The sequence below is a fragment of the Hypanus sabinus genome, chromosome 12 (genome assembly GCF_030144855.1).
Source record: "Hypanus sabinus isolate sHypSab1 chromosome 12, sHypSab1.hap1, whole genome shotgun sequence".
Classification (NCBI taxonomy): domain Eukaryota; kingdom Metazoa; phylum Chordata; class Chondrichthyes; order Myliobatiformes; family Dasyatidae; genus Hypanus; species Hypanus sabinus.
The window spans coordinates 7473860-7501793 of NC_082717.1; the positions used below are offsets into that span (position 1 = coordinate 7473860).

A 27934-nucleotide genomic window follows, 5' to 3' on the forward strand; every position below is an offset into this window, starting at 1 on the left:
AACCAGGAAAACGGTTCCGTGGGGAGCAAAGGGGATGATGAGGCACAGAGGTCACGCCATCTAGTGCAATCATGGAAGACCCCAGTTGTGACAACTTCTCGTACTACTGGACCTGGACTTCTGGGGTTCACAGAGTGGAACTGCCCCAGTGCAGTAGCTTTGAAAACTAAATGGGGCAACCAGTGGTGTAGTGGCATCAGCACTGGACTTCCAGGCAGACAGACCCGAGTTCAAATCTGGCTTGGTCCCAACCTGGGCAACAGGAGTATCTGGGCAGTAGAAAGGCCTGGCAATCTACTCCCGTACCTTGTCACGAAAACCCTATCCACAGAGTCGCGTAATGGTTAGCACAACAATTTACAGTACGAGCCGCGTAAGGAGTTTGTACATTCTCCCTGTGACCTTGTGAGTTTCCTCTGGGTGTCCGATTTCCTCCCAAAAAGACATATTGGTTGGTAGGTTAATTGGTCATTGCAAATTATCCCGTGAATAGACTAGGATTAAATTCGGGGGGGGGGGGGAATTCCTGAGCAGAGCAGCTCAAAGGGTCAGAAGGGCCTATTCCACGCTGTAGTTCCATAAATAAATAACTCTCCTACTCAGGTTTTTCTGTCATCATCGAATACGACAAACACCCAATCACTGCACCATTGCTCCAAAAGAACAAATTTCACACAACACACACAGAATAATGAGAGAACTCAGCAGGTAAGGAAGCGTCCATGGAGGCAAATAAATAACCGACGATTTGACCCAAAACCCTTTATTAATCTCCGTAGATGCTGCCTGACCTGCTGAGTTCCTCCAGAATTTTGTGTCTGTTGCTCTGGATTTCCAGCATCTGCAGAATCTCGTTAACAAATTTCATGTCACACAAGAGTGAAAATAAATCTGATACGAGCTGCCAGAGGAAGTGGTTGAGGCAAGCGGTGGATACGGCCCAGTCCATCACAGGTAAAGCCTTCCCCACCACTGAGCACATCTACATGAAGGACTGTTGGAGGAAAGCAGCATCCATCATCAGAGATCCCCAGCAACCAGGTCATGCCCCCTTCTCACTACTGCCATCCGGAAGGTGGTACAGGAACCTCAGGACCCACACCACCTGGTTCAGAAACAGTTATTAACCCTCACCCCTCAGGCTCTTTAACCAGAAGGGATAACTTAACTCACCCCATTACTGAAATGTTCCCACAGCCTATGGACTCACTTTCAAGGACTCTTCATCTTGTGTTCCCCACGTTTATTGCCTATTTATTTATTATTATTATTTTTTATTTGCACAGTTTGTTGTCTTCTGCACTCTGGTTGAAAGCCCTAGTTGGTGCAGTCTTTCATGATTATGTTATGGTTATTATTCTATAGATTCATTGAGTATGCCCACAAGAAAATGAATCTCTGGGTTTTATATGGTGACAATACTTGTATTTTGCTGATGAAGTTACCTTGCACTGTGAGGTACAATGCAACACTTAAAAGGTCCTTGCATAGGAAAGGTTTAGAGGGAAATGGGGTTAGAAGTCAATATCAGGTTTATTATCATTGATGTTGTGAAATTTGCTGTTTTGTGGCAGGCGTAGGAGCCCTGCACAACATATTAAAGTATATTACTGTTATTACAGTGAAATACAAACAATAAATAAGTTGCACAAAAAGAGAACAATCTTCATGGATGTTCAGAAATCTGATGGCAAAGTGGTTTATAAAACCTTGAGGCTCCTGTACTCCTCCCTGATGGTAGCAATGAGAAGAGGGCATGTCCTGGATGATGGGGGGGCGGTCCTTAATGATGGGCATTGCTCCTTGAAGATGTTCTGGATGTCGGGGAGGCCAGTGCCCACAATGGAGCTGACTGAGTTTTCTGCAGCTCGCTTTGATCCTGTGCAGTGGCCCCTCCATTTCAGACAATGGTGAGAGTTAGAGGACCCTCTATGGTACATCTGTAGACATTTGTTAAGAGTCTTTGATGACATACCAAGTCTCCTCAAACTCCTAAAATAAATATAGCCGCTATCATGCCTTCTCCGTAAACGCATCAATATGTTGGGCCCTGGATATATCCTCAGGGACGCTGACACCCAGAAACTCAAAAGTGCCAACCCGGAACGCGGCCAAGTAGCTTAGACGGTTTCCTGATCAGGATAGAAGGGTCTACTTCTGTGCCTCTGCAACTCGATACCTGGGTGGCCACTCGGGCATTGCCCTACCGGTGCCGTCTCTCCTGCAGCCTCCGGTCACTGATGTCCAGCCCATGTCAGCGCGAAGTGGAGGACCACTGCGGTCGGCCCACAGCCCGAAACTCTCTATCGCTCGGTGTCCCTCAAAGCTCACATTCCGGAATAAGCGCGGAGAATGCAATCGGTACCGCCGGGGACTGGACGGCATCTGTTCGCTACTTACCCGCCCAACAGTCACTCAGCTCAGGAGGTCCAATCTTCAATCAGCCACTATCCCAGAGGGCTTCGCACCAGCAGCCAATGACCGTCCAGAGATCCGATCTTGTGACAGCCGGTATCCCAGAGCCAATCAGCATCCAGTGCCTTCAGCGTGCGCGGCCGGTGGTGGTCGGTGTTGTCCTCCGCCGTGGTGTGGTCGGAGCGGGCCGGCTGGGCCTCGGAGCGGCGGCAGGATGGTGAGTGAGTGAGGGAGGGAGGAGTCGGCGGTGAGGCAGCAGCGCCGGGATGGGTGGAACTGGACTGACATGTCCCCCGTTGCGGCCACTCAGAGCGTGGCAGCGCGCACAGCAAGATCCCAGGGATAGTGGTTAGGGCCCCGGTCTAGAGTAATAATCACACCCTGTTCTAGCCTTCAGTTATAGCCTTCAAACATCTGGTTCCTGAACCAGCGTGGATAACTTCACTCACCTCAACAATGAACTAATTGTACAACCTAAGAACTCTACAACTCATGTTCTTAGTGTTATTATTTGTTACTACTATTACTTGTTTCTTTTTGTATTTCACGGTCTTTGTCGGTAGTTTTCATTGTTTTTTTTTGTAGTGCCTCTTGAACCAGAGGGGATAACTTTACTCAACTTCACTGAACCGTTCCCACAACCAACGGACACACTCCTCATCTCCTGTTCTTGATATTTGTTGCTTCTTCTCTTTCTTTTTTGTATTTGCACAGTTTTTGGTTTTGTTGTGCATTGTTTTGCCAGTCCTGTTTATGTTTCTTGTATTTACTGTGGTTGCTTGCAAAGAAATGAATCTCAGGGCTGTACATGGTGACATATGTGTGCTTTGATAATAAATTTACTTTGAGCTTTTCTTTGTTCTACTGTGACTGCCCGCAAGAAAGTGGATGTCGGGGTATTATTCAGTGACGTGCTTACTTTGAACTTTGAGGTCAGGTGGTATTGATGGTTTTGGCTGAGACCCTTCATGCTGCCTGACCTGCTGAGTTCCTCCAGCACTTTGTGTGTGTGTTACTCTGGAGTTCATGATCTCCTTTAGCCTGTTATACAACAAGATGGATCAAGAAGGTGTGGGAGAGGGGCAGAGTAATCCTGTTCCTGTCGTCAGTAATTTTGGAGGATATAACCTAGTTTGCCAAACACCATACGGTAAAATCCCAGAGCGACAGAAGCTCCAAAGACCTCATCCCTGGGAGAGAAAGTATCGAGAAGATGGGCCACACCTGAAAGACTGGCCCAGGACAGACAACTCTGGCAAGCTACTTTCAGTAGCCCTGTGCCCCAGTTGGGGGGATGGTCTTGAGAAGAAGATGTGAGGCTGTGAACAACAGGCTGGTTGGCTGTGGTAGAATACTGATCAGTGATCCCTCCCATCCATCCAACAATCTCTTTGACCTCCTAGCATCAGGCAGGAGGTATCATAGCATTAGGACAAGGACTGTTAGGGTGGGAAACAGCTTCTTCTCCCAGGCCATGAGGCGACTGAACCTAGGTCTCATCATGAATGAAGCACTGGTGGCATTATACTGTTTACTTTTTAACTTGTGTCATGAATGCACCATATTATTAATTACTAGTGGTAATATTACTTTGGTTAATATTACTAGTGGTCTTGTGTGTGAGGTATATGTACTGTGGTGAATCTTGGTCCAGAGGATCATTATTTTTGTTTGATGGTACATGTGTGTACGGGTGAATAACGAGAAAGTGAAATTGAACTTGACGGACAGTGGTTAGTGCACTGAATTCAGTAACTGCTGCAGCTCCTGCTGGGAATGATATTTCCACTGTCTGTGGAGTCCCGAGCCAAAGGTCCAGTTTATTTTATTGTCTAGTACACTGGTGTGGATTGAAATTCCTTTCTCACAAGTGGCTCAGAGTAAACTGTATCCATGATAATAATAAATAGAAACATAAATATGGGTAAATTCTAAATGCAAAAGTTTCTGCACATGCTGGAAATCCAGAGCAACACACACAAAATGCTGGAGGAACTCAGCAGATCAGATAGCATCCATGAAAGTAAATAAACAGTTGATGTTTCGGTCTGAGACCCTTCTTCAGCACTGGAGACAAAGGATGAAAGATAGCAGAATAGAAAGGTGCGGAGAAGGAAAGGAGGACAAGCTAGATTTTCTATTCCATGAACCCCAGGTTCAGAACCCCTGAACTGGAAGGTGATTGGTGAAGCCAGGTGGGTGGGAAAGGTCGAGGGGTGACGAGAAAGGAATTTGATAGGAGAGGAGAGTGGGCCATAGGTGGAAGTGCTGAAGGAGAGACACCTTTTTGGAGGTGATGGGCAGGTGTGGAGAAAGGTAAGTGTAGGGAATGGAAGAGAGAAGTGGGAGGGGAAAGTTACCGGAAGGAGAAATTGAAGTTCATGCGGTCAGGTTGGAGGCCACCTAGTAGGTATATGACATGCTGCTGCTCCACCCTGAGAGTAGTCTCGCCGTGGCAGAAGAGAGGGCCTGGCCCAACCTGTTGGAACAGCTGTGAGGATAGGAATTTCACTGGTTGGCCAGTTAAAGGTCAAGGGACCTTTAAAGATGAGACAATCATGGCTAACAAGGGAAGTCAAAGCCAACAGAAAAGCCAAAGAGAGAGCATATAATAGATCAAAAATTAGTGGGACGTTAGGGAATTAGCAAGTTTCTAAATACCAGCAGAAGGCAAGTAAAAAAAGTAATTAAGAAGGTAAAGGTGAATTAAGAAATTAAGCTCGCCAGTAATATTAAAGACAGTACCAAATAGATAAAATGTAGATGAGAAGTGAGAGTGGATATCAGACTACTGGAACGCGATGCTGGAGAGATAGTAATGGGGGACAAGGAAATGGCAGGTGAACTGAATGAGTATATTGCATCATTCTTCGCTGTGGAAGACAGTAGCAGTAAGGTGGAAGTTCCAGGTGTCGAGCATGAAGTGTGTGAAGTTGCCATTGCGAGGGAGAAGGTTCTTGGGGAAACTGAAAGGTCTGAAGTTTGATAAGTCATCTGGACCAGATGATGTGCATCCCAGGGTTCTGAAAGAAATGGCTGAAGAGATTGTGGAGACATTAGTAATGATCTTTCAAGAAGATTCTGGAATGGTTCCAAAAGATTGGAAAATTGCAAGTGTCTCTCCACTCTTAAAGAAGGGAGAGAGGCAGAAAAAAAGAAATTACAGGCCAGTTAGTAGCTGGGAAGATGTTGGAGTCACTGGTAAGGATGGGGTTTGGGGGTACCTGGAGGCACCTGATAAAATAGGTTGTAGTCAGCATGCTTTCCTCAAGGGAAAATCTTACCTGACGAATCCATTGGAATTCTTTGAAGAAATAACAAGCAGGACCAGCAAAGGAGAATCATTGAAGTTGTGTACTTGGATTTTTAGAAGGCCTATGATAAGGTGCCACAGGAATCTGCTGAACTAGCTGTGACCCCATGGTATTACAGGAAAGATTCTGCATGGATAAAGCAGTGGCTGACTGGCAGGAGGCAAAGAGTGAGGATAAAAGGAGCCTTTTCTGGTTTGCTACCAGTGACTAGTGGTGTTCTATAGGGGTCTGTGTTGACATCGATTCTTTTTACGTTATATGTCAATGTTGGAATTGATGGCCTTGCTGCAAAGTTTGCAGATGATACAAAGACTGAGGAAATAGAGAAGCTACAGAAAGACTTAGACAGATTAAGAGCTTGGGCAAAGAAGTGGTGGATGGAATACAGTATCGAAGTGTTTGGTCATGCACTTTGGGGGAAGAAATTAAAGGGTTGACTATTTTCTAAATGAAGAGAAAATACAAAAAACTGAGGTACAAAGGGATTTGGGAGTCCTTGTGCAGGATTTCCTGAAGGTCAATTTGCAGGTTGGGTCTGTGGTGGGGAAGGCCAATGAGATGTTAGTATTCATTTCACGAAGACTAAAATATAAAAGCGAGAATGTAAGGTTCAGAGTTTATAAAGCACTGGTGAGGCCTCACTTGGAATATTGTGAGCAGGTTTGGGCCCCTTATCTTAGAAAGGATGTGTTGAAACTAAGGAGTGTTCAAAGGAGGTTTGCAAAATGATTCCAAGGTTGAATGGCTTGACATATATTTTAAAAAATTTAAATGACTCTGGGCCAGTATTCACTAGAATTCAGAAAAATGAGGGGTGATCTCAGTGAAATCTATCCAGTGGTGGAAGGCCTTGATAGGGTGGATGTGGAAAGGATGTTTCCTATGGTAATAGAGCCTAAGATCAGAGGATGCAGCCTCAGAATAGAACGGAAATGAGAAGGAATTTCTTTAGCTAGAAGGTGGTGAATTTTCTGGAATTCTTTGCCACAGGCAGCTGTGGAGGCCAATTCTTGATGTATATTTAAGATAAAGGTTTGTAGATTCTTGGTTGGTCAGGGCATGGAGGGATATGGGGAGAAGACGAGATCAGAACTGAAAGGGAGAATGGATCAGCCAAGGTGAAATGGCAGAGCAGACTTGATGGGCCAAATGATCTAATTCTGCTCCTATATCTTATGGTCTTATAGTGTGGTTAAAAATTTACTTCATTATGTAGTATTTGGGGCCACATGCTTTAAAAGAGAACGTTGACGAGCATAAAGGTTCCTTAAGATTGTTATTGCTGGGGTTGAGCTCCCACTATCTCCCAATGATCTAGCCTCTGACAACAACTGGCTTTCAAGCCTGGTGGAATCATATCTACTAACAGGAGAAGGGGCAAAGACAGATTACTGGTGCCTTAAAAGCAGTCACTTGGGGCAGATGGGGCTCACCAACCTTGGTTAGCAGCTCATACAGGAGAAGAAATGCTCTGATCTCAAGCCTACTCTGTCTTGCGCTATACCCACTCATGGGGAAGTCTGGAGCATTTAAATCAACACTGACTGGCAACTCCTGCAATGCCGCTGGTCTCTGCTGTGGTAAGAGGGAGCCTGCTGCACAGGCAACAGCTTGCCCTTCCTATTGTACTGCCCCTAACTTGCATACTGGCTTGCGTATCAACTTCAACAACTAGGATGCAACATCCATGGTCAACCTCGACCAAAAGGGGGGCCATAGATAAACATAAAGGTTGTAGAACTGAATAATGAAGGGAGTGGAGGGAATCTTCTCTGGAGTTCATGTACTGGCCCATTGCAGATGGGCCAAATGGCCTGTTGTAAAAATCTGGTGTTTTGCTTTCAAGTATTTGCTGTCACTACTCACCTTTGTCAAGTGACATGGAACCCGGATGCCGGCAGGCTGTCACATCAGGTTTATCAGTTGGGAAATGTTAGGAAGCCAAGGCCGATAGATTGGCTGGTGTCAGAGGCTGTGGTTCCCACATCCGGTATTTAACCCATTTCCTTTTCTTTTTCCCAGCCACATCGCAAGAAGAAATCGTTTATCCAGAAGAAGTCAGCAGTGACATTTCACCTGGTGCACAGGAGCCAAAAGGACCCTTTGGTTGCAGATGAGAAAGCCCCCCAGCGTGTTTTGCTGCCAGTTGAGGTGCTGCATGTGGACAGGGGACATGGAAATGTACCGGCCCTTCGGCTCACGATGTTCTGCCGACCTTTTAACCTTCTCTAAGATCAACCTAGCCCTTCTGTCCCACATAGCTCTCCACTTTTCTATATGCTCATCTAAGAGTAATTTAATTGTCCCTAATGTTCCTGCCTCTACCTCCATCTCTAGCAGGGTATTCCACATACCCATCACTCTATTTAAAAAAAAATATAACTCTTACATCTCCCTTAAACTTTGCTCCAGTCATTTTAAAATTATGTCCCTTCGTATTAGTCTTTGTCATCCTGGGTAAAAATCTCTGGCTGTCCGCTCGGAACTATACCTCCGTCATCTTGTACAGCCTTATCAAGTAAACTTTAATCCTCCTGAGCTCCAACTAGAAAAGCCCTAGCTTGCTCAACCTATCCTCATAGGGCATTTTCTGTAATTGAGTCAGCATCCTGGTAAATCTCTTCTTCACCCTCCAAAGCATCTACGTCCTTCCTATAAAGAGGTGACCAAAATTGAACACGATAGGGCAGGTGACAGAATTGTGTGCAGGGAACATTTTGCATGTGGTGATCAGAGTGCCATTAGTTTCAAGATAATCATGGAGGAGGATAGGTCTGGTCCTCGGGTTGAGATTCTGAATTGGAGAAAGGCCAATTTTGATGGTATTAGAAAGGATCTGGCAAGTGTGTGTTGGGACAGGCTGTTTTGTAGCAAAGGTGTACTTGGTAAATGGGAGGCCTTCAAAAGTGAAATCTTGAGAGTGCATAGCTTGTCAGAATAAAAGTCAAGGTTAACGGGTTTAGCGAGAATTGGGGAACCTTGATTTAAGGAGGAGGTGCGTAGCAGGTACAGGCATTGAGGAAGAGATGAAGTACTTGGGGAGTATAAGAAATGCAAGAGAACACTTAAGAAGGAAATCAGGAGGGCTAAAAGAAGACAGGAATTTGCTCTAGCAGACAAGATGAAGGAAAATCCTATGGGCTTCTACAGATATATTAATAGCAAAAGGAATGCAAGGGACAAAATTGGTCCTCTGGGAGATGGGACCACTCGTCGATGCATGGAGCTGAAAAAGATAGAGGAGACCTCAAATGGATTTTTTACATCTGTAGTTACTCGGGAGACGGGCACAGTCTATAGAACTGTGGCAAAACATCAGTGAAATCATAGAGCAGGGGTTTGCAACCTTTTTTATGCCATGATCCAAGGGGTCAACAGACACCAGTTTGGGAACCCCATCATAGACCATATATGGATTACATGCTTGCTGCTGTCTTGACGCAATTTAAGGTGGATAAATTCTCAGAAATTGAGGGCCCCTGGCAGAAGTATTTAAAATATTATGCCTTTTTTCAAGGAAATTACCAGGAAAGTTGATGAAAGAAAGGCAGTGGATATTGTCTACATGGACTTTAGCAAGGCCTTTGACAATGTCCCACATGAGAGGCTGGTCAAGAAAGTTCAGTCACTCAGCATTCAGAATGAGGTAGTAAATTAGATTAGACACTGGCTTAGTGGTTGCTTTTCTGACTAGAGGTCTGTGACTAGTGGAGTGCTGGGGCTATTGCTGTTTGTCATCTATATCAACAATCTGAATGAAAATGTGCAAAGATGAGAAAATCTGCAGATGCTGCATATCCAAGCAACCCACACAAAATGTTGGAGGAACTCGGCAGGCCAGTCAGCATCAAGTGAAAAGAGTAAACAGTTGGCGTTTGGGGCTGAAACTCTTCTCTGGCCCTTTATCTCTTTCACCTATCAGTTTCCCAGCTCTTTACTTTATCTCTTCCCCCTCTCCTGGTTTCACTTATCACTTACCACTTTGTACTTCATCCTCTCCCCACCTTCTTGCTTTGACTTCTCATCTCTTTTTTCCAGTCCTGAAGAAGGGTCTCGGCCCGAAATATCGACAGTTTACTCTATTCTGTAGAAGCTACCTGGCTTAATGAGCTCCTCCAGCATTTTGTGTGTGTTGGATGAGCACACTGGATCAGCAAATTTCCAGATGACACTAAGATTAGGGGTTAGCGGACATTAAGGAAGGCCATAATGGCTTGCGGTGAGATGGACCAATTGGAAAAATGGCAGATGGAATTTAAGGAAGACAAGTGTGAGGTGTTGCAATTCAGTAGGACTGTCTGGGGAAGGACCTTCACGATGAATGTAGGGCACAGGAATGTGGTAGAACAGAGGGATCTGAGAATACAGAGCCATAATTCCTTGAAAGTGGTGTCACAGGTAAATAGGGTCATAAAGAAAATTTCTGGCACATTGGTTTTCATAAATAAGTATTGGGTGCAGGAGTTGGGATGTTATTTTAAAGCTGCTGAAGATAACGAACACAAATTTGTAATATTGTGTGGAGTTCTGTTCACCAATCTTAACAGGAAAGATTGAAAGAGTACAGAAAAAAATTACAAGGATGTTGCCGGGACTTGAGCTGAGTTATAGGGAGAGGTTGAACAGGTTCGGACATTATGGAGTGCAGGAGAATGAGGGGGGATTTGCTAGAAGTATACGAAACAATGAGGGTATAGATGGGGTAAATGCAAACAGGCCTTTTCCACTGAGGTGGTGTGAGACGGGTTAAGGATGAAAGGTGAAATATTTCTGGGGAACCTTTTTCATTCAGAGGGTGGTGCAAGTGTGGAGAGAGCTGCCAGCAGAAGTGGTGATGCAGATTCAATTGAAACATTTAAGAAGTGTAGCTATGTACATGGATGGGAGGGGTGTGGCTGGCTATGATCCAGGTGCAGGAACTAAATGGTTTGGCTTGAACTCGATGGGCTGAAGGGCCTGTGTTTGTGTTATAGTGTTCGATGATGTTGCATATTTCTGTGGTAATAAACCAAATTCTGATTTACTGCAGAGGGCTGACTTGCAGAAGCAGAAAGAGGAACAGAGGAAGTACGGCATCTTCTTCGATGATGCCTACAATTACTTGCAGCACCTGAAGGAGGCATCGCCCGTCGCTGAGCTCGTGGCATCCAGCCCGCGGCCACGGGGTGGTACAGAGACAGTTCCTTCAGAGGATGGCGTCCAGCAGGAAATACACCAGATTTCCGTAAGGATCAGGGAGTCAAGTGGGGTAGGACAAATGTCCTCATCTAGTGGGGGAAGGGAGGAAGAGAGCATTCCAAGCAGTGATACACTGTTCATCACTCCATACTTCCTTGCTAATACTCTAAGGTGATGAGAGGAAATTGGAGCACTTGAAGCAGGGGTTCCCAGTCTCCTTTAATGCCATGGGCCAATACAATTAAGCAAGGGGTCCATGGACTCCAGACTGGGAACCCCTGACTTAGAGGAAACTCGCAGGGAGCATAGTCTAGGTTCTTTCAGGCACTGGCGGGAATTGAACCCCACTCTTTAGTGCTGTAATAGCATTATGCTAAATGCTAATCCATATGCTATCATGCCACCCATTTGACAGGTTATTTAATAAATGTCCTGGATGAAAGGAAGTCATTTAACAGGGTAAAGAGAATGTGAACTTTTTGTGGGAGTCAGATGAGGAGAAGTTATCAGCGCTCTCAGTCTGCAAGTGAGTATTCCCTTGCGCTTCATCGCAAATGGGCCTTCAACCTGTGACCCGTCCTTGTGTTTCCAGAGTTGCTCCATTAATCTCCCATCCTCGGTGTTCGCCTCGGAGTTTGAGGAGAAGACGGGCCTGTTGAACAAAGCTGCCCCTGTTCGAGGTAACTCCAGAACCGCTGTTTTGTGCTGATTCTGAACGCTGCCTGAGCATCTGTCTGTATTCAGTGCTTGAGGCTAAAGTACGATTTGACACAGAGCTCGAAGGGGTTTGGTGAGCGTGGGAACATAGCACTGAATTCCAACCTCTCTTATGCCATGGACCAATACCGTTAAGCAAAGGGTCTGTGGACCCCAGGCTGGGAACCCCTGGTCTAGAGGGTCAGTTGTGATCCAGAGAGCATGTGTTTAAGGTTAGAGGGGGAAAGTTCAAAGGGGCTAGTGGGTGCGTGAAATACCCTGCCAGGAGTGATGGTGGAGGCAGACACATTAGGGACATTTAAGAGACTTAGATAGGCCCATGGATGAAAGAAAACTGGAGGGTTATGAAGGAGGAAAGGGTAGGTTAGGAGTAGGTTAAAAGGTCAGCATAGCATCATGGGCTGAAGGTGATGGGAGAGTTTAAAAATGTGCAGGTTTTTTTTTTCTTTGAAGTGGTGAGTGCTTGAAGCAGGCTGCCAGGTGGTGCTAATAGCAGATACAACTCTGACACTGATGAGATCAGTAGGCACTGAGCCTGTAGGGAAGAGAGGGAAATAGATCAAACCGAACAAGTATTGAGAGGTCCAGATAGAGGAAACATGGAGAGGGTGTTTCTTATAGTGGTGGAGACTAGGACCAGGGGCACAGCCTCAGAAGAGAGGGGTGTCCCTTAGAACAGAGATGAGGAGGAACTTCTTAGGCAGAGGTGGTAAATCTGTGGTATTCCTTACCACAGATGGCTATGGAAGCCAAGTTGTTGGGTATGTTTAAAGCAGATGTTGATAGGTTTTTGATTAGTTGAGCATCAAATGTTACAGGGAGAAGATAGGAGAGTGGGGTTGATAGAAATAATAATAAATCCACTATGATGAAATAGCAGAACATGCTTGATAGGCTGATTGGCCTAATTCTGCTTCTGTTTTGTGGAGGTGGATTAGATGCAAGCACAAGGGATTAGTTTAATTTGGCATGGCATCCATCAGAGAGGCCACAGGGCCTGTTACTGTACTGTTTTATGTAGTGTAACTAAGAGGTTGCTTTTTGCTCTGACAATGGAACGTGCCTGCAGTGGGTCACACTGGCTGCCAGCAGTGGGACCAGCAGCTCATAGATTGGCCGCGAGAGGTCACCTCGATGCTCACAGTGTGCTTGATGTCTTCCATCAGGACCACTCCCGGAGCTGGACCCCGATATCGTAGCTGCCCTGGATGATGACTTTGACTTTGACAACCCAGACAACGTCCTGGAGGATGACTTTGTGATGAAGGCAGTAGGAAACAGGGGCGAGGCAATCGCTCGCACGTACGTGGGTTGGTTGTCACTGGGAGTTGGGGTGCATCCTGTGAGTTGGAAAGGTGGGGGGGGGTATAAATTGGGTTTATTGTCAATGCTTAAGTAGAGCTACAATGAAAAACAACATACAGGAACATGGCATCAAGGAAGCAGCATTCACAAGAAAACAGACAGTTTTTTTCAAGAAAAAACACTGACTCCAAAAGAAATCTCACTTTAGTGCAGTTATTAATTTATTGTTATTTTGAGGTACAGCACAGTAACAGGCCCTTCCGATCCAACAAGCCCACGCTGCCCAGTTACACCCATATATCCAACCAGTGCGACTTTGGAATGAGGGAGGAAACCCACGCACTCACATTCTCTACAAACCTCCTTCAGACAGCAGTGGGAAAGTGGTTATAATGTTGCTAAACACTACTGGTTAGGGTTCTGCTGGTTGGTGAATGGTTGAAGGGAAGTTACTGTTCCTGAACCTGGTTGTGAGATGGTATGGCCCAGATGCTGTTCTGTAATGATGGATGTTATCTCCCTGAGGCAGAGCCTCCAGTAGATACAACCGATGGTGGGGTGGGATGAGTCCACTACTCTGCAAATTTGAATTACTGTACCAGACCATGATGTTCAGTGACAAGCTAAACCTTAACTTCCTAAGTAAAGATGCTGGTGCACCTTCCTAGTGATCACATCAATGTGCTGAGCTGAGGACAGGTCGCCTGATTACTAACGCCCTGGATTTTAAAGTGGCTGGCTCCCTCCAATGCTTGGTCAATGCTTTGAAATGGCTAGCATGAGAGGGCACAGTTTTAAGGTGCTTGGAAGTAGGTACAGAGGAGATGTCAAGGGTAAATTTTTTACGCAGAGTGGTGAGTGCATGAAATGAGCTGCCGGCAATGGTGGTGAAGGCAGAAATGATAGGGACATTTAAGGGACTCCTGGATGGCTACATGGAGCTTAGAAAAAATGAGCTGCTATGGGTAAGCCTGGGTAGTTCTAAGGTAGGGACATGTTCGGCACAGCTTCGTGGGCCGAAGGGCCTGTATTGTGCTGTAGGTTTTCAGTTTCTAACCTCCTTCTCCCTCCTTAAGTCAATAATAAGCACTTAGTTTTTGCTGAAGTTGAGCAAGAAGTTGTTGTTGCAGTACCACAATTCTGTCTCTGCATCTTGGGGAGTTGGGAAACTGGGTGTTCAGTCAGGAGTCCTGTCGTACTCTGTGTCTCATGGAACTGGGGAACTATTGCATGAAGTTGGATGGGAAGGGTCATGACCCTGTTCCAGAACTGTCCCACTTGACTGTGACACTTCACCTCCAAATATGTTACCTTGTCACTTGCGCTGAGAAACAGGTGACCAAGTGGAGTAGTGTGGATTGGGCTGGTGTTGGAGGGGATGCCTGAAATTATTGTCTAAATGACAATAAACAAACTGAACTGAATTCTTCCCAGGCAAGCAGACGGAATTGGTTTATTACTGCCATGTATCAAGGTAGAGTGAAAAGCTGGTCTTGTACACTGTTTATACAGATCAATACACAGTGCATTGAGCTAGAGCAAGGTACTTCTATAGGCACACTGTTGGGTAGCACAGTAGAATAGCAGTTACTGTAACGTTTTACAGTGCCAGCATCCTGGGTTCAATTTCTACCGCTGTCAGTAAAGAGTTTGTACGTTCTCCCCTTGACCATGTAGGTTTCCTCTGGGTGCTGTAGTTTCCTCCCACGTTCCACGGATTGCTATGTTAGTTGATCACGAGTGTTAATGGGCAGCATGGGTCTTTGGGCCAGAAGGGCCTGATATCATGCTGTATCACTAAACAAATAAACAGCAGTGCAGAATAAAGTGTTACAGCTACCGAAAGAGTGTAGTGCAGGCAAACGATGAAGTGCTGAGTCATAACGAGGTAGATTGTGCAGCCAAGAATCCATCTGAGCATACGAACGGTCCATTCCAGAGTCTGATGACACTGGGATAGAAGCTGTCCTTGAGACTGGTGGTACAAGTTTTCAGGATTTTGTATCTTCTGCCCCTTGGGAGAGGAGAGAATATCCATAGTGGGTGGCGTCTTTGATTATGATGGCTGCTTTACCAAGGCAGTAAAAGTATAGACAGTCCATAGAGGGGAGGCTGATTCCTCTGATGTGCATTCTGGCCACAGTTTGGCACAGCTTTAGCATGGACAAACTGGTTCTCCACAACCACTCTATCTAGGCCTTTCAGTATTTGACAGGTTTCAATAAGATTACCTCTCGTCTTTCAAAGCTCCAGCGAGCACAGGCCCGGAGCGATCAAAAGCTCTTCATATGGTTAACCCTTTCTCAAGATCATTCGGGTAAATCTCCAGTGGACCCTCACTAACGACAGTATATATCATGTTCATAACTTTACATAACAGCATTGTGGGCTGAAGGGCCTGTATTTTGTTGGTTTTCTGTGTTTCTACAACGAGCAATCGGGCAAGAGTTGGGCCCTACAAATCAAATTCAGATGTTCCCTCCAGAGAGGGTTTGCTGAATAGGACAACAATGAATCGGGGATCCCCCTCCCTCCTATTCCCCTCACCACCTACCATCTCTTTAATAACACTTAGCATTCCTGAGTTATGGGGGTGATAGGAAAAAAAAGTTCTGCAAGGGAAAGATAGAATAAAGACCAGTACAGCAGTGGAATAGGCCCTTCTGCCTACACAAGGTCCACATCCTTCCACTTTCCTCACGTTCACCTAGCGATCTAAGTGTCTCTTAAGTCTCTAATGTAAAGAGGGAAAAGATGAAATATGAAATTAAGCACAGGCTCAGAATAGGGGGACATCTTTGTAGAGCTGATGGGGAGGTATTTCCTTAGCCATGGGGTGGAGAATCTGAGGAATTCATTGCCACTGATGGCTGTGGAGGCCAAGTCATTGGGTATATTTAAAGCAGGGGTTGATGGTTTCTTGATTAGTCAGGGCATCAAGGGTTACCCAGGAGAATGGGTTTCAGAGGGATAATAATCAGCCTTGGTGGAATGGTGAAACCCTTGATGGGCTGAATGGTCTGATTCTGATCCAATGTCTTATGGACTTAGAATGGTTGCTTCGACATCTGTGAGGCAACATCTCACAGTGGAGACTCAATCAGTCTGTTCTTACTCTCCCAGGGGATCCGACGGTGAAGATGATGAGGAAGATTGGGAGGATACAGAAGGTGAGGATTACGACTCGAACGGCGCACTCTCTGATGAGGACGGATCAGGTTCTGGCAGTGGCAGGAGCAGTCCCCGGGAGTTCCTCTTCGCAGAGGAAGAGACAAGAAGTCGTTTCACCAACTACTCCATGACCTCCTCGGTGATGAGACGCAACGAGCAGCTCACCCTGTTGGATGACCGGTTTGAGAAGGTTGGTGCAGAACTGGTATCCCTGTGTCCATGTTCCTCTCCTCCCCTCCCTGCCTTATGCCTCCTCAGTCCATGGCCTCTCTTCACCATGTTCTTTTCCCCCCCCCCAGCTGTATGAAGAGTACGATGACGATGAGATTGGGGCCCTGGACCATCTCGAGCTAGAGGGCTGCATCCAGGTGGATAGTGAGCGGCTTGGTGTAGTCATCTCCGATTACCACAGTCAGAAGTCTAAAGTGTAAGTGAAATCTTCCAGCCATTCTGAAAGACTGCCTTTTATAAGATTATCTGTCCTATGCGCCTCAGAAAGGTAGCGAAATACAACATTTGCGTCAGTGATCAACACACTTCAAGGATTGTGCTGGCGGCAGCCTCAAATATCAATAGAGTTTGCCCATAACTTGATAACCCTAACCCTGTAACGTGGAGCGGGGGCAGGGATTCAATGAGCGAAACAGAAGACACATTTTAAAATGGGTACGTTAACTATTCATTTAAAAATGAACAATGAAACGCTAAACTGGGTGTTTAGCTGAACAAGCATTCGTCTAAATTATCCAAAACCTGTACATTCAGTTACCCTTTAATTGAATGGCCTCTCTGCTAAATCTTCCTGACTTATAAAAGCAAAGAACTAAGCATGCTACGAATGGATGGTTAACTAAACAAGCATAGGGAAGCCGGTCTATATCTGCAGTGGTAGATTCCTCAATGGTCCTACAGCGCTGGTCACGACTTCAGCCTGAAGCGGGCTTCGTGGATGGTAGGAAAGAAAGATGGCAAACCTCTCGCATAAGCTACTCTTATCTCCCCTCTCCCCTCTCCCCCCCCCCCCCCCACCACCCCCAAGGCACCCAGAGCTGAAAATGAGTGCCATGGCACGCAAGCCAGCCAATGGGAAAGAGTGTTGCAAACTTTAAATGGACCAGTCACTGATCACTAACTGACACAATGGAAACAGCTTTCGACCGGCAAATAAGCCACACTCCCCACACAACAAAGCTGTACGCCTTGAAAGTGTGGGAGGAAGCCGGAAACTCTGGGTCATGAGCAGAGCATCCAGGCTCCTTGCAGACAGCGGAGGGAATTGAATCCCTATAGCTGCTGCTGTAAAGTGTTATACTGACCACTACACTACCATGCTGTAGGTGACCCTTCGCGGTGTGTTTTGGACTTTGGAAGGGGCTCTGGTTTAACTCCTGATCTTTCCCACAGCTGTCAGATGCCGGACAATCTGGGGCCAAGAGCGGAGGTCCTGTTAGATAAGGAGGAGGAGGAAGCGGAGGGGGAGATGGAGACCATTGTCACTGAGGAGCCCACCGAGCAGTGGGACTGTGAATCCATTCTCAGTGAGTACTGTCTGCGAGAAACTTGTCCTAAAGAAATTTCCTCCCTCTACTGTGCTTGACAGTGCTCCTCTCATTTCAGATCACTGCAATTGAAATCGGTTTATTATTGTCACGTGTACCGTGACACAGTGGAAAGCTTGTCCTGCATACTGTTCACACAGATCAGATCGTTACACAGTATATTGAGGTAGAAAAAGGTGAAGCAATAACAATGCAGAATAAAAAAAAATCTTTATTTAAGGGTTCTTTATTTGTCACATACAGTCGGCCCTCCTTATCCGCGGGGGATTAGTTCTGGGACCCCCCACGGATACCAAAATTCACGGATGCTCAAGTCCCTTATTTAACATGTAACAGTGCGGTGTTAGGACCCAGTGGAACCCCGGACTTTATTTAATGCGTCTCCGTGCGCTGGATATTAGGACCTGGCAGCACAGCTCTGAATTCGCACTGTTTCTATTCACGAAAATAATCACAATCGTGATTGAAAATAAGGTGGAAGTAATAACGCAGTGGGAAAGAGGTGAAATGCCATCGGTCATTGGAAAAGATTTAGGCTATAATCGGTCAACGATCGGAACAATTTTAATGGTGCATATAAAAGGCACTGCCCCGATGAAAGCTACAATTATTACGAAGCAACACAGTGGTTAAGTTATTGAAATACATATGTTTCTTAAGTGTTTTATATGCATAGAAAGGTAAAATATATACTATATACTAAGAAAAACGTTTGACCAACTGACGCTAAATAATACCGGATGTACCTGTTTCGACTTCAAATCCGACTTAAAGATGGGCTCAGGAACGGAACTCATTCATAATCCGGGGACTGCCTGTACTTTTAAGTCATCTCTAGATTACTTATAATACCTAATACTATGTAAATACTTGTTATACTGTATTGTTTAGGGAATAATGACAAGAAAAAATAGTCTGTACGTGCTCAAGCAACGAGTGCTGGAGAGAGAACTTTCATGTTTTCCCGATCCACGGTTGGTTGAATCCATGGATAAAGAGGGCCGACTGTATATTAAAACCTATAGTGAAATGTGCCATTTGACCACCACAATCCGAGGTGTTGCCCATGCTTCCAGAGATGTGGACATGCTATGTCCACAACTCTACTAACCCCAACTTGTATGTCTGAGATGTGGGAGGAAACTGGAGCACCCAGAGGAATCACACGTGTTTCATGGGGAGGGTCTGCAAATCTTTATAGCCAGTGGTGGGAGTTGCACCCAGGAGATGATCAGATTTAATAGCATATACATATGGCATGAAATATATTTTGTGGGAGCAGTATATTGCAATGCATAATTTTAAAAAAATTAAATTATAACAAGAAATATATTACCAGTGGTGCTGTAAAGCGTTGCACTAACCACTATGCTGCTGTGCCCTCGCAGTGTACCATGATACAGTGAAAAGCTTATCTTGCATACCGATCAATTCCTTGCACAGTGCAGTGAGGAAGAACAAGTTAAAACGAGAATGCAGAATAAAGTGTGGCACTGGCAGACAATAAAGTGCAAGGTTATGGGGTATCGATAGACCACTTGAGTGCACTGCTGGGTCAGCCCAAACACTGTCCTTATTTAAGTTTGTCTGCTTCAGGCTGTTCCCTGATGCTGGAGGTGTCTCGGTGGAGCACGTTCCCACCTCTTGAGTGATCTCACAACCAATTCCGGTGTACGGAGCAGTGCTGGGGGTGGGGGGAGGGTAAATGCTGCACTGCATGAGGGGTGACACTGAGGGAGAGCCGGCACTGTGAGGGGCAGCACTGAATGATGGTCTGTGCTGTTGTCAGGGTGGATGGAACACTGAGCCTGACCCTGTACCACAGCTGGTCGGAATAACTAGCCCTAACCCCAGGGAGGGGTTCCCAGTCATTTTAATGCATGGACCAATACCACTAAGCAAGCGGTCTGTGGACTACGTGTTGGGAACCCCTGCACATATGCATGGAAAGAATTTGGACATTGTGTAGGCAGGAAGAGGTTAGTTAGCCATTTGATTACCAGTTTATTTAGTTCAGCAAAACACTGTGGGCTGATGGCCCTGTTCCTATGCTGTACTGGTCTGTATTCCCTGTAATACAATGGAACTCAATCTTTTTTTCTGCAGGCACCTACTCAAATCTCTACAACCACCCGAAGCTGATAACAGATCCACCAAAGGTATGATGTTTCATTTCAGTAAGGTAACTAGTCGAGATGTACTGCAGAGAAATAGGCTCACCATCTCCACACTGACCTGTCATCACAGCCACGGAGCCAGGTCAGTGCTGTAACTGGCCCAGGAGCCCGATAGCTGCAGGCCGCAGGCACAGAGCCAGGTCAGTGCTGTAACTGGCCCAGGAGCCCGATAGCTGCAGGCCGCAGGCACAGAGTCAGGTCAGTGCTGTAACTGGCCCAGGAGCCCGATAGCTGCAGGCCGCAGGCACAGAGTCAGGTCAGTGCTGTAACTGGCCCAGGAGCCCGATAGCTGCAGGCCGCAGGCACAGAGTCAGGTCAGTGCTGTAACTGGCCCAGGAGCCCGATAGCTGCAGGCCGCAGGCACAGAGTCAGGTCAGTGCTGTAACTGGCCCAGGAGCCAAGTTCAATGCTGGGGCAGGTAAAGCCTCCCGGAGTAATAATATGAACACTGGTTCATCTTCTGCACTCTGCCTCTTATTAACCTGGTCTGCCACTTCTATCTGGCCTGAAGTTTCAATCCAGCCCCAAGTCCACTTCAGCAATGGTTGATGTAGCCATACCTGCATTCTTGAGAGTCCAGTTCACCAAATATTCAAGGATACCACAAAGTCGCCAGGTTGTACAAATGGTTCAAAAGCACACTTCCCAGCAGGAAGTTACAGGCTGCAGATTGCAGCAGTATTGGTCCCAAAAACATATATAATAGAACTATAGTAGTTTTGTTAGTTACCTGCAAAGTGTCACTGTGTCTCGCCAGCAGCAGAAGACCACAAACTTGCACTCAGTAGCCACATTGTTAGGTACAGGAGATAGCTGAAGAATTCACCCCTTTCAAGTCACCCCTTAGTCTCTTTCACTGCAGGGAAATTAAGCCCAGTGCTGTGCAATCTTTTGCCAAAAATACCAGAGTCCTACATTCATGAGAGCATAAGGCATAGGACCTGAATTTGGACGTGGACCTGAAGATCCCCCATTCCTCCACACTGCTAAGAGTCTTGTCATTAACCCCGTGTCCTGCCACTTCTCAGCCCAGCCTTAAATTTGTACTTACTTTTCAAAGCACTCCGACATTTCATTAAGATGCTTGCAAACGGCATGTTGAATAGAGTAAGGTCTTCACACCCAATGCCTTTTTTCAGCCCAAAACGATCAAGGTTTCCTGTAAAACAGGAATCCCGTTAGGTGTCTTGCCGAGGCCAAGTCTCACGACAAAACAGCTGGAGCGAATGGAAATGATCAACGACAGTGACCTGCCAAGGGCTTCCACACAGACCCGTCTGCGCGGTGAGAGCAAGGAAGAGAAGAAGTTGCGGAAACAGGCGATTAAAGTGGAGCGAAAGGTGAGTGCTCCTGGCTGGGTCTGCTCTATGAGATTGCAGGACTAATGATATTCAGTGAGGACCTGTTGGTGAGGGGTGGGCGTTCAACCGCTTTCTATTACCGTAAGGTGCAGAGGTCCGTGCTGATGTTCGGACACCTCTCTGAGGGAGTGCCGCACCGTCACAGATAGTGTCTTTCTTATAAGACCTCAAACCAAGGCACACAGTCTTCTCTCAAACATGGGTAAGGGATTTCCAAAAGTTTGCCCCTTATTTAACCACTACTGTAGGTTATCTGGTATTAGAACATAGAACACTACAACACAGTCAAGCCATTTGGCCCATCGAGTCTCTTCCACCATCTGATCATCGCTGATTTATTATACCTCCTCACTCATTCTCCTGCCTCTTCTCTGCAACCTTTGACGTGCTTACTAATTAAGAAACTATCAACGTGCTTTAAATATACCCAATGACAGTCTCCATAGCCATCTGTGGTAATGATTTCCATGCATTTACCTTCTCTGGCTAAAGAAATTCCTCCTCATTTCTGTCCAAAGGACATTCCCTTATTCTGAGGCAGTGCCCCCTGGTCTTAGACTCCCCCACTGTAAGAAATATCGTGTCTGTGTCGACTCTTTCTGGACCTTTCAATATTTGTTTAGTTTGATCTGATTCCCTCTTTTCCCTGAATGTCCGGTGTTTACTGATCTCATCAATGCCACTGTTGTATCTGCTATTACCACCACCCATCCGCCTGTTCCAAGCATCCGCCACTCTGAAGAAAAGATTACCTGTACATCTCTAAACCTCCCGTCACATTCAGCCCATGATGTTGTGCTGACCTTTTAACCTATTCCAAGATTAATCTAACCCTTAACTTTCTTTCATCCATGAGCCTATCTGAAAGTCTCTTAAATGTCCCTAATGTGTTTGCCTCCACCACCACCCTTAGTGGGGTATTCCATGCACTCAACTCTGTGTATAGTAAAATGAACACTTAACTCTGATATTCCCCCACTTTCCCCCCAACCCCCACATACTTTCTCCGGTCACTTAAAATTGTACTCCCTTGTATTAGCCATTTCCAGCCTGAGAAAAAGGCAGTGTGTGTCCACCCTAGTGTCCAGGCTGATGTTCACACACAACACTGAGAGTGACCCACCATTGTTTTTTTAAAGAAGACGTCAGACCGAGGCACTGCATTGTATCAAATGGATAATGTTTGTCCCATGTTTAACTGCTGATGTGCAAAGCCTTGGGTATATATCTAGCTAAGGTGCCTAAGACTTGCATAGTACTATATTTGTCAACGTAGAACAGAGAGTGAGTATGTAAATCTGGCGGGAGCAAAAGATGTTGGAATAGTGGGGTGGAGTACCTCATGAGGAGTGTGGGACAGATGGCAGGGAGTGGCACGGATACAGACACACCCAGCCCTAAGACAACAGGCAAAGTCATTTAATTAATCATTACAGGATGTCTCTCTGGTGCATCTTGCTCCCTCCCCTCTCCTTTTCGCCTTTTCCCAACCATGATTCCCCTCTCCCTGCCTCCTTCCCACTCAGTCCTCAGTAGACCCATATCAGAATCAGTTTTATCGTCACACACATATGTGATGAAATTTGTGTTTTTTTGTGGCAGCAGTGCAGTGTAAAACATAAAATTAGCACAGTACTATGTATACATGCCTATATGTGTCTAAGACGTTTGTACACTACTGAATATTGTCTAGTCTCGTATAGAGTCATAACACACAGAAATAGGCCCTTCAGCCCAGCCCATCCATGCTGGGCGAGGTGGCAAATGTAAACTAGTCCCAGTTCCCTGCATTTGGCCCATAAACCTGTCCTATCAATGCATCTGTCCAAACCTCTTTCAAATGCTTAAAAATGAGGGGAATCTCTTTCACGGAGAGGTTGGTGAGTGGGGAATCAGCAGTCAGAGGAAGTGCAGGTTCAATTTCAACATTTAAAAGAAATTTTGGATAGCTACACAGATGGGAAGGGTATGGAGGATGATGGTCCAGGTGCAGTTCGATGGGACTAGGCAGAATGCTAGATGGGCCAGATGGCCTCTGTCATTGCTGTAGTGTTCCATGATGTTGTTGCACTAGCTTCAACCACATAAGGAAGCTTGTTCCATATACAGACCACAGTATATGGAACTTGAGTTCCTATTAAACCTCTTCCTTTTCATCCCTCTATCCTCTAGTTCTTGATTACCCAAACTTAAGTGGAAAATACTGGAAATATTTACATATTTGTGGAGCAGTGTGAAATGTTTCTTGAACTATAACAGGCATTACTCTTCATCTTTTTCCAAAAGTTCCCGAAGAAATTGTAAAGTTGCTATATAAATGCAGGGCTTTTCCTTTGGTTTGTGTTGCGTACAGTGTAATGCTCCATAAGGAAGGTGCTACATGGCAGAAAAATGCAGCAGTTTAAAATAATAATTCTGAATAGTAGTGTAGAGAATTATTTAAGAGATTATAGTGCAGAACAGGCCCTTCAGGTCCAATGAGCTGTGCTGCCCAGCAACCCACCAATTTACCCCTAGCCTAATCACAAAACCAATTAGCTGAATAACCAGTATGCCTGGACTATGGGAGAAAACTGGAGCACCCAGAGGAAACCCATGCATTCACATGGAGAACATACTGTACAAACCCCCTACAGACAGCAGCAGGAAAGTAGTCACGGTATTGCTAAACACTTCTGGTTAGGGTTTTGCTGGTCGGTTCAAGAACTGAATGGTTGAAGGGAAGTCACTGTTCTTGATCCTAGTCATGTAGGACTTCAGGCTTCAGTACCTCTTGCCCAATGTGAGAAGATGGCATGGCCCAGATAGGTTTCAATAGGTGCATTTAATGTTAGAGAAATGTATACAATATACATCCTGAAATTCTTTTTCTCTGCAAACATCCATGAAAACAGAGTGCTCCAAAGAATGAATGACAGTTAGTTGTTAGAACCACAAACCCCCCCCCCCCCAGCTCCCTCCAACCACACATAAGCTGCAGCAAAGCAACGACACCCCCCCCCCCACACCGAGCACTCGAGCGTGGAGCAAAGCATCAATAAAAACACAGATTTGCAGTACCCCAAAGTCTACTCGTTCACCCGGTAATTCGACATACCACAAACACTCTCTCTTCCTAATAAGGGAAAAAGAGATGTCCCTGTTTCACACTGAGAGGGGAGACATAACAAGCAACTTACTGATTTATGATATTAAAAGTCTGTTCCATCACTTCTTCCAAGCTTTGTGCTCAAAGAACTCAGGTCTCTGGGCACACAGCCAGCTCACTGCTTTTGATCTTCCGTCTCCAGCAACACACCAGTTTTCTGTGGAGACCTCCAATCCACCCGCCTCCAGGGCCATGAGAATCCAGCACCCTGAAGGCACGCTAGTCTTCTAGGCTACATCCTTGGCATTTCAAAAAGCGGCCAGTCGTGAGACCCCGAGAGCGGGTCCCATTCCCACAAAGAAGCAAAGTCAACGTGTAACAATTAAAGATAGAAATAAGCAGTTTCCGAAGGTGCAAGAAAAGGAGTTGCCGTTAGACACCATCATCCTCCAAAGCTCCTTAAGATAGTGGGGTCAAGAGTCAGGAAACCCGCGCTGTCGTGAAGAGTACGTACAAACTCTGTACAGCCAGCATCAGAATTGAACTCCATACTCCCCTACACGCTGAGCTGTAATAACAGACCACTAACCCCAAGGTATTGATTATTTGCCCTTGGCTGTAGTTAGATGGTGGAGTAATCCCACAGGTCCAACATGTTGTGTGTGTTCTTCCTTCAGTATTGGCTTTTTGTGTTGAAGTTTCACTAATTTCATGAGTTCCCAGATTCAAGATTAGTTAATGGTCACTTCCAATCAACGCTATTGGTTAACTTCACATTAGTCCTGATCATCACACCTGATGATGGGTCTCGGTCCGAAACGTGACTGTTTAATCCCATCTATCGATGCTGCCTGACCTGCTGAGTTCCTCCAGCACATTGTGTATTGCTCTAGATTTCCAATATCTGGAGCACCCTTAAAATTGTTTGTAGCAGCTTCACTGGAGACCTCTACTGAGATTAGAATCAAGTATCTTATCACTGAAATTATAGTATGTTGTGAAATTCTTTCCCCTTCCATTTCAGTCCTGAAGAAGGGTCTTGGCCTCTGCTCATTAGTGCAAATATCTAATCAGCCACTCGTGTGGCAGCAACTCAGTGCATAAAAGCTTACAGACCTTGTTAAGAGGTTCACTTGTTGTTCAGACCAAACATCAGAATGGGGAAGAAATGTGATCCAAGTAACTTTGTGTAATGATTGTTGGTGCTAGATGGGGCGATCTGAGTATCTCAGAAACTACTGATCTCCTGGAATTTTCATACACAACAGTCTCTAGAGTTTACAGAGAATGGTGTGAGAAATGAAAAACATCCAGGGAGCTGTAGTTCTGTGTGAGAAAATACCTTGTTAATGAGGGGGGAGGGGGGGTCAAAGGAGAATGGCCAGTCTGGTTCAAGCTGACAGGAAGGTGACAGTAACTCAAGTAACCATGTGTTACAACAGTGGTGTGCAGAAGTGCATCTCTGAATGCATAACACGTTGAACCTTGAAGTGGATGGGCTACAGCAGCAGAAGATCATGAACGTACACTCAGTGGCCATTTTATTAGATACAGGAGCTACCTAAAAATGTGGCCATTGAGTGCATAGAGATATTCAAACCACCCTGTCTGGCACCAACAATCATTCCACACAAGCAATTATTGAAAAGTTCAACCTCAAGAAAAATAGCAATTCTAAAGCCCAAATCAAGTGTTCCCACTACCTTTTTTATACAAAGTCTTCTAGATAACTTCAAAAGTAATCTTCTCCCCGGTTTGTATTGTCGTTGATTTAAGATTTGTGGTCGCCAACTCTTCTGCTTCTAAAAGCTCAGTTTGACATTAACAATTTGGTCCACTCCCATAAGGGAGGAGGTTATATAGCATCCACACTGGACTGAAAAACAGTTACTTTTCCCTAGCAGTAAGGCTGATCAACACCTCCACCAACTAACTCCATCATATTTTATTTTTCCTTTAAGTCACCTTATGTACAGCCTAGCATCACTGTATGAACATATCAATCTATGTAAATAGCTATCTTTTATATTTATATTTATCATGTTTTATTTTAACTCTCATTATTCTCTCATTGTCCTTTCTTTAGTGTTTTTTGAGCTGCATTGGGTCCAGAGTAACAATTAGCACGATTCCCTCACACTTGTGTATTGGAAATTACATTAAACAATCTTGAATCTCTAACAAAACTCTGAATACCTCTCAGATATCCCAGTGGGCTCCTCCACTCTAGTGAGGAAACCCCCAGAGTCTGTGGCTCAGATCCATGCTGAGAAGCATTTTGCCTTATCTGATTATCTCTCCTCTCTCTCTCTCTCTCTCTCTCTGTCTCTGATCCCTGGGCAGGAGCGAAGAATTGAGAAGAAGACGAACAAAACAGCATTCAAGGTGGAGAAAACACGACAGGAGCAGGTGCTGCTGAACCTGAGACACAACTTGCAAGGGATTAAACTCTAAGGGACGGTGATGGGGATACCACGTTTACCCCCTCCTGTGGGGATTGGACCTCAGACTCACAATTTGGCAAGTTACTACTTACTACACTGGATTTGAACAGACGGACATGGCACTCCGGAAGCAGCAGCGACCCCAGGGGTCTCCACAGAAAGAACTCTCTGGACATCAAAGGGTGAAGTTTTGAGAGGGAAGTGATGTGGGGAAGAGCAGCTTCCGTTGCAGAACCCATTGACGATCAATACCAGATATCTTGAAGAACAGAAATTGGATCATTCCCATATGTGCTCATAAAATGTTTTATGAAATGGGTCTGCTGGTGTTATTGCTGTGGCATGGTGAGGCAAGGGTGTGGTATGGGCTGTCACTGTTCTGTCTGCAGTGGAGCACTTTAGCAGAGAGTCCTCCCCTTCACCCAGGCCTCAGTGAGTGGTGAAGGTCAGTGCACATGAACCAGCTTTGTGCTCTCTGCTGCATCAAAGGAAAAACCAGATCAGGTTCATTATCACTGACATATGTGATGAAATTTGCAGTACAGTGCAATACATTGAAGGATTTTACTATAAAAGTTATAAAAATATAAAAATAGCATAAAAAGAGAGAGCAAAATAGTGATGTAGTGTTCATGAACCAACCAGAAATCTGGTGATGGAGAGGAAGAAGCTGGTCCTAAAACTTTGAGTATAAGACAGAATTAGGCCATTTGGCCCTTTAAGTCCGCTCCACCATTCCATCATGGCTGATTTACTATATTGTCAGCCCAATTCCCCTGCCTTCTCTCTCTGACCTTTGACGCTCTTACTAATCAAGAAACTACCAACCTCTGCTTTAATTATACCCAATAAGATGGCAATGAATGCCACAATTCACTACCCTTTGGCTAAAAAAATTCCTCTTCATCTGCAATCTAAAGAGAAGTACTTCTATTCTGAGTCTGAGCCCTCTGGTCCTACTCCCCCACTGTAGTAAACATCCTCCTGACATCCACTCTGTCCAGGCCTTTCAATATTCAATAGGTTTCAATGAGATCCTCCTCCCCTCATTCTTCTAAACTCCAGCGAGTACAGCTGTACCTATAGCTTCTCATTGATGATAGTAATGAGAAGAGGGGAAGGTGTGGGTGGTGAGGGTCCTTCATGATGAATGCTGTCTTGAGGCATTGCCATTTGAAAATGTCCTTTCTGGTGGGAGATTAGGC

General features: G+C 45.4%; 1 protein-coding gene across 1 annotated transcript; it reads left to right on the forward strand.

Moving 5' to 3' along the window:
- The first annotated feature begins 2406 nt into the window (after positions 1–2406).
- On the forward strand, positions 2407–27047 carry ltv1 (LTV1 ribosome biogenesis factor). Its single transcript, XM_059985513.1, has 11 exons — positions 2407–2632; positions 7752–7880; positions 10759–10953; positions 11500–11587; positions 12791–12926; positions 16053–16290; positions 16400–16527; positions 17505–17638; positions 19766–19818; positions 20976–21176; positions 26629–27047. Exons 1-11 carry the CDS (start codon positions 2630–2632, stop codon positions 26737–26739), a joined length of 1416 nt encoding a protein of 471 aa, XP_059841496.1. The 5' UTR covers positions 2407–2629; the 3' UTR covers positions 26740–27047.
- Positions 27048–27934: the final 887 nt, after the last annotated feature.